This window comes from Arachis duranensis, chromosome 5, assembly GCF_000817695.3.
Source record: "Arachis duranensis cultivar V14167 chromosome 5, aradu.V14167.gnm2.J7QH, whole genome shotgun sequence".
NCBI classification, from domain to species: domain Eukaryota; kingdom Viridiplantae; phylum Streptophyta; class Magnoliopsida; order Fabales; family Fabaceae; genus Arachis; species Arachis duranensis.
Window position 1 is genome coordinate 90,423,601 of NC_029776.3, and position 6,478 is coordinate 90,430,078.

The 6,478-nt window shown below is 33.1% G+C and overlaps 1 protein-coding gene across 1 annotated transcript; it reads right to left on the minus strand.

Moving 5' to 3' along the window:
* Positions 1 to 242: 242 nt before the first annotated feature.
* LOC107490252 (trihelix transcription factor ENAP1) lies at positions 243 to 3,098 on the minus strand. Its single transcript, XM_016111009.3, has 2 exons — positions 1,766 to 3,098; positions 243 to 810 (listed from the first exon to the last, which is right to left on the minus strand). Exon 1 carries the CDS (start codon positions 2,862 to 2,864, stop codon positions 1,767 to 1,769), a length of 1,098 nt encoding a protein of 365 aa, XP_015966495.1. The 5' UTR covers positions 2,865 to 3,098; the 3' UTR covers positions 243 to 810; position 1,766.
* Between the last annotated feature and the right edge of the window lie 3,380 nt (positions 3,099 to 6,478).

Consider the following 6,478-nt stretch of genomic DNA (forward strand, 5'->3'; position numbering starts at 1 on the left):
TTTGATTAATGCTGGTAAAGATCTGCAGTCTTATGTTTTACAAAATTTTCAAAATATTTCATTTTACAGAATGATTATTGATTAGTACCACAATATAGTTTACTGTATCACATTCTGAAATGAAAATGTTTCTTTTTTTTATTGCAGATCTTCTTTTTGTGAAAACATTCTAATTATTTAGTCATGGTAAAATAAGATAGTAAATTCTTTACCATGTTTAGGAAGACTGAAATCCAACAGACTTAAGGACATAAACAAATGCTATAAATAATCAGTTATAATGTTATACATACAAAATCAGTAGATGACTACATATGCACTGGCACACAATAATCATGACAATATTAAGGCTTGATTGATTTGTGTTTCGTTTTCAATATTTTCTAGTTTCAAGATTTTGTGGTCGAAAAAGGAGTAAAAATATAAAATGAAAACAGAGTTTTTACTTTCCCTGTTTTCACTTTTTCTTTATAAAATTCTAAAATTAGAAAACATTGAAAATAAAAATAGAGAACGTTTTGTCAAACCAAATAAATACTAAACTTACATCACTTAAATTAGGATGAAAGCACCTATGTTGACAGAAATGGTTAAATAAATGTGCAGCAATTTTAAATTGCTCCACAAGTTATTGCAGGTTATTCTTGCAAGAGTTACATTTCCAGCAACAATTTCCTCATTGCCAGAGTATACAAACAGTTTAAACACCTCACTGGTAGCAGCTCATTTCAGCTTGTAGGTAATCTTTTCCTCAAAGCTGTTGCGCCGTGCTCTATTAAGATATCACTGCCTTTTCCAAGATTCCAATTCCTGTGATAAACATTTTCAATTTATTGTTGAAGAATCAGATATGAATTCACGCCAACAAAAATTCATGAACCGGACTCCAGGAACAAGAGATACAAAGACTCATCTAATGCATAAGGTGCCGTTAATCTGTAAAATGCAAACTCTCTGGATGAATAAAAATAAGCACACTATAACATCATTCTTAGTCTCATCTTAGTAGATTATTTCACAAATCCAAATCAATGAACTTGTCTTAAGAGGAAAGTCGCACAGTCCTAGTCTATACCTGACAAAATAGACCATGCCATTGACCACACAATAAGTTGATTGGGAACCCAAGTTTTGAATATCGAACTATCTCATCATGCTAACCTGCCATTCAGCCATTCGGGTAAACCATTTTTATGAGATGCATTTCCATTATCCTTTTAGTCTGAAGGACTCAACAAACATATGATTAATTCTTCAATTGAATCTAAGTTGTACCCTAATTTTAGTTCTCATGCGAAGTATCAGGATCTACCCTTGCATATTCCTGTAAATACTTGCTATTTAAAAGACTATTTCCTACTTTCTCCGCTCCAAAAAGAAATTGATCTTAACTTTAAAGGGACAGCAACAGTCTCATATCTAACTTGCATGACAGCACCTTAGGTGTTTGATAGCATGCAATTGATTCCTTTACTTGGTTCACATGCCGCTTTCCTCATATGGAATGGAACTGTGGTGTCAATTTCATTTCGCAGTGTGATCTAATAATTCTTTTAACATAGAAAGTACATATATAATAATCACTTCAGAAGATAATGTTTTTATATGATAATAAATCCTAACAAATGTCTACAAACAGTGCTTATAACAGAAACAAAAATTCTTTAAACATCTTAGGGAATTATTCCAATCCTAGTTAAGTCCCTATAATGATACAAGATACCATGTTCCAATGCAAGCAATTATAGTCAAATAGTTAACCAACCTCATTCACTGAGATTCTCGGTAGAAGTGTCGGTTTCATCCTCATCGACATCCTGTATCTTTGCGATCTCGGCCTGAGCCCTCTCCAATATCTGCTTCTTCTGCAACTCTAGCTCTCTATTGAAATCCAGCCTCATCTTCTCCAACTCCATCATCTGCTGCCTCTTACTATTCTCAATCTTCTCGTATATCTTCCCAAACTTCTGAATCGAATCTGCCAGCACACGAAACGAACTCTCCTCCTCCTCCTCATCCTCACCATCACCACCAACACCACTCCTCCTCCTTGCCGCAGAAGCAACCCCAACCCCAACACCATGACCATCTAAACCATCCTCATCCTCATCACTTTCACTCTCACCGGGACTATCCCTCATCTCATCAAACCCATTGGACCTACTAAGGTACACCCTTGTGTTCATGAACACATACTCCCCACCATCGACGCCACAAGCGAGACCATACTCCTGCCGTGTCGACGAAGCCATCAACATGTCCATCTTCTTGAAGAATGCCCACTTGCAAGAACCCAAACCCAACTCTTCAACCTTTCCTTTCTCCTTCTTGTACCTTCTCTTGAGCTTATCCAACATGCTCTTGCATTGTGCAACGCTCTTCTCAGCTTTCAATTCGTCAGACACCTTCTCTGCAACGTCAAGCCAATCGTCAGACCTCAAACTTGTCCTCCCAAGTTGCAGGAACTTGTCACCCCAAACCTCAAGCAGCACGAACGTGGCATGCTCTGACCAATCATCGCCGTATGAGTATTTGACACGTGGCGCGAACTCGTATCCCGTCGGAACAGGGGAACCTCCTACCCCGACCTTCCTCTTCTTGAAATACCCGTTTTGGACCCCGTTACCACAGTCGTCGTCATCGTCTTCGTTGTTGGTGTTATCAACGACATCGTTTCCGTAGTTTTCGAATTCGGCGTGTTCTTCTTCGTCGTCGTAATCGTCATCCTCTTGGTCCTCGTAGCGAGGGTTGTGGTGGTGGAATGGGGGTGGTCTAATTGGGTGTTTGTGGCGGTGGGAAGGGTTCTGTCGGTTCAAAGGGAAGGATTTTGGAGGGTACCTTGCGTCGTCTTCCATGTCGTCCATGAAATGGGAACGAAACGAACCCCAATCGAATTTTTTGGTGAATTATGTGAAAAGGTGTGGAATTTGGGGGGATTTATTAGAGAATTGAAATTGAGAAAGTAGAGGTAGAAGGAAAAGTGGAGTAAGAGAGAGATTGGAACGGTTGGGATGAATTGGTTATGGTTAGGGTTTCTGTGTAAAGTGGAATTGGGGATTATTTTTCAGGCTGTTTTCTTCTCACTCTCTCTGTATCTCCCTCTCCAGGTTGGTGGTAAAGAAATGGGCCTGATTTGGGCTAAAGGAAAGCCTGTCTGAAAATGGAGCTATGAGAAATTGGGTAAATAACTGATGGATCTCAGATCAAAGACAACAATAGAGATTGAAGCTTGAAGCTTTCTTTGCATCATATTCGGCCCAAACAAACATGGGTTTGGATACACATTGTAACACAAAAAAAACAAAACTTGTTTCCATGGCTTCACCTGCCTCTACTTCTAGTATCCAATTCCTTCAACCTTCCCGGATAAGAATGTTTAATGTGTATACGCGTAGTATAATAAGTGAGTGTTGTGATGTTATAATACTTTAAGCAGTATATACCCATTTTATTCCTTAAAAAATTTGAGATTTGATATTTTAGTCCTTAACTAAAATTAATTATTTGATTGGTCTTTAACAATTAACTCCGTCAATTACTTAGGTCCTTTATTCCGTTAATTCTAACGGAGGACAAAATAGTCCATAACAACTCTAACAAGGAATAAAATGGTCCCTGATCTAATCTGTTTGGAAACGATACTGTTCTCTCTTAATTTTCATCATATCTCATATAACACTAATAGTCTAACACTATAACTTCAAACTACACAATACACACTCTATAAATTTAATGTTTACAAGAAAAAAGATTCTTAACTTGTTCTCAACCAATTCATACTCAGGAAACTAATGCCTATGTCTCTCAATTAGTTGTCGTCTTCGATGGATCCCATGAATCTAGATAGAAAGCCTGATTTGTTAAAACTCGTCGTCGTCGTTGCCATCTCCCTCCTCCTCTGCCCTAACATCTCCATGACCACATTGTCCACCACTTTGATCACTTCCTTCAGCTTCTTCTTCGAACCAATATTTAGTAATCGCTTCAGTTTCCATATGAGCGGCAACGACGACATTGCTCGTTGTAATAGTTTGGATGCGAGGTCGAAACTGTCTGCCAACTTGGACTCCGAGAAAGAAGGAATGAAGCACTCGGTATCTATTTCAAATGAGAATTTGCATATGATGTCGAAGGAGAATTTTTTCATGATGTCCTAATGTCCAACAATCTATATTGCTTGCCGGAGAGTGGAGAAAGGCGTGCCTTTAGAGTAGTTGTGGAACTTGGTCTTGAAGATGTCGTGGACGTTGTTGGGGTTGGAGGTGATATTATCAAAGACGTGGAAGTAGATGTTTTTGGTGAGTGAAGTGCAGATGAGGTAGATGTACTAGTCACAAAGATTTAGGAAGTGTGTGATCCATGACATATTGAGGTAGGTGCGACACGTGTGATAATTACAACATGGCTTAATCTTGGAGTTAAAGAGGAGGAAGGAAAAGATGGAAAAGAAGACTGTGAAAGTGAAGAATGAGAGTATAAATGTTAGGGTTATGCGAGATATGATAAAAATCGAAGAAGAACAGTGTCGTTTTCGAATAAAGGGGTCAGGGATCATTTTGTCTCTTGTTAGAGTTGTTAGGGATCATTTTGTTCCATGTTAGAGTTTTCAGGGACCATTTTGTCTTCCATTAGAGTTGATAGAACCAAAGATCTAAATGACTGACGAAATTAATTATTAGGAACCAATCAAATAATTAATTTTAGTTGGGGACTAAAATGTTTGATTTGAAATTTTTTAAGGAACAAAATCAATATATACTCTACTTTAAGATCGAGAACTATTTTATCCATTCTATTAGGAGGGAAAAAAAAGCTCCCTCAAGTAGTATAAAGTATACACTATTAAATATGGTGACTAATTTTTTCTAGTGACATTCATCATCTTCCTCTTTTCTTTTTTTAACCATGAAGACGCTCTTGAATTATTCAAACCGCGATAAAAATACATCTGAATTTTATTATCAATAAAAATACTTTTAAATAATTTAAAAACACGATAAAAATATTCAATAATAAATGTATTTTTAAAAAATGGCTTAAAAATTGAATTTTAATACGATTTTTTAAAAGCGTAATTAAAAAAATAAGATATTATTATTTTTAAAATTTGGTAAATTTTTTGCTAAATATATATATTTTTTATTTTTTAAAAGTATTATTGGTTGTTAACAAAAAATTATAAAAATAATATATACTTAACAAAAAATCACCAAATTTTAAGGATAATAATATCTCATTTTTCTAATCATACTCGTAAAAAATTGTATCAAAATTCACTCTTTAATGTGTTTTTTAAGAAATACATATTTAATATTAGATAATCATGCAAAAAATCTAACATTAATTTTGTATTTCTCAAAAAATACAGTAAAGATTGAATTTTGATACGATTTTTTGTGAGCATGATTAAAAAAATTAGATATTATTATTCTTAAAATTTGGTGATTTTTTATTAAGTATATATTTTTTTGTGATTTTTTAAAAATATTATTAGTTGTTAACAAAAAGATTGCAAAAAATATATATATTTAACGAAAAGTCACCAAATTTTAAGAATAATAATATCTCATTTTTATAATTTTACTTGCAAAAAATTGTATCAAAATTCAATTTCTAATATATTTTTTAAAAATATATATTTATTATTGGACATTTTTATCTTATTTTAAAATTATTTAAAAATATTTTTATCGATAATAAGATTCAGGTGTATTTTTATCAATATTTGAATAATTCAAGAGCATTTTTTGTGGTTAATCCTTTTTTTTCGAACACTACAACATTATTTCTCGCTTTTGGCACTTTGTCATTGTGGCCAACCATTGCCATCGGCCAACTACTACTATCAGTCATCCTAAATTTTAAAATTTTAGACTCAATTTAGATAAATAATTTAATTAAATTCTGTTTGAAAAAATAGGTTAAATAATAAATACTTATATTAAAAATAGTTTATAAAATAACATATTTTGTATTTGATTTTTTAGTTTTAAAAATATTTATTTTAAAAAAATATGATAAAAAGTTTTTATTAGGAAAAATGTCATTTTTTAAACTTTTTTATAAGCACTTAAATAGTTTTTTAAAAAACTGTAATTTAATTTTAAAAATTACACTAAATTTTAATACTACTATTTTTCATAAATTAAAAATTCAAAAAATTTTTTTTTAAAACTTTCTAAACATGCTCTCAATCTTAACCCAAAATCTTATGNATTCCTCCCATACTCTAATATTTGAAAAAGTATGCATACTCATATTACATGGATCATTAGAAATACACCAAATGGCAAATTTTCAATAATTTATATGCCTAGTTGTCTAGACATTTTTTACATACAATTGTATCCCCATTAAAAGCTAAATTTAAAAATAAGCCTAAAGAAGTTAAAATTAAAACCAAACCTAATGTTATCATTTGTCCAACGGAAAAAGTCTCGTTTTTCTTTGTCTTTTTTTTTTTTTTTTTTTTGTTCAG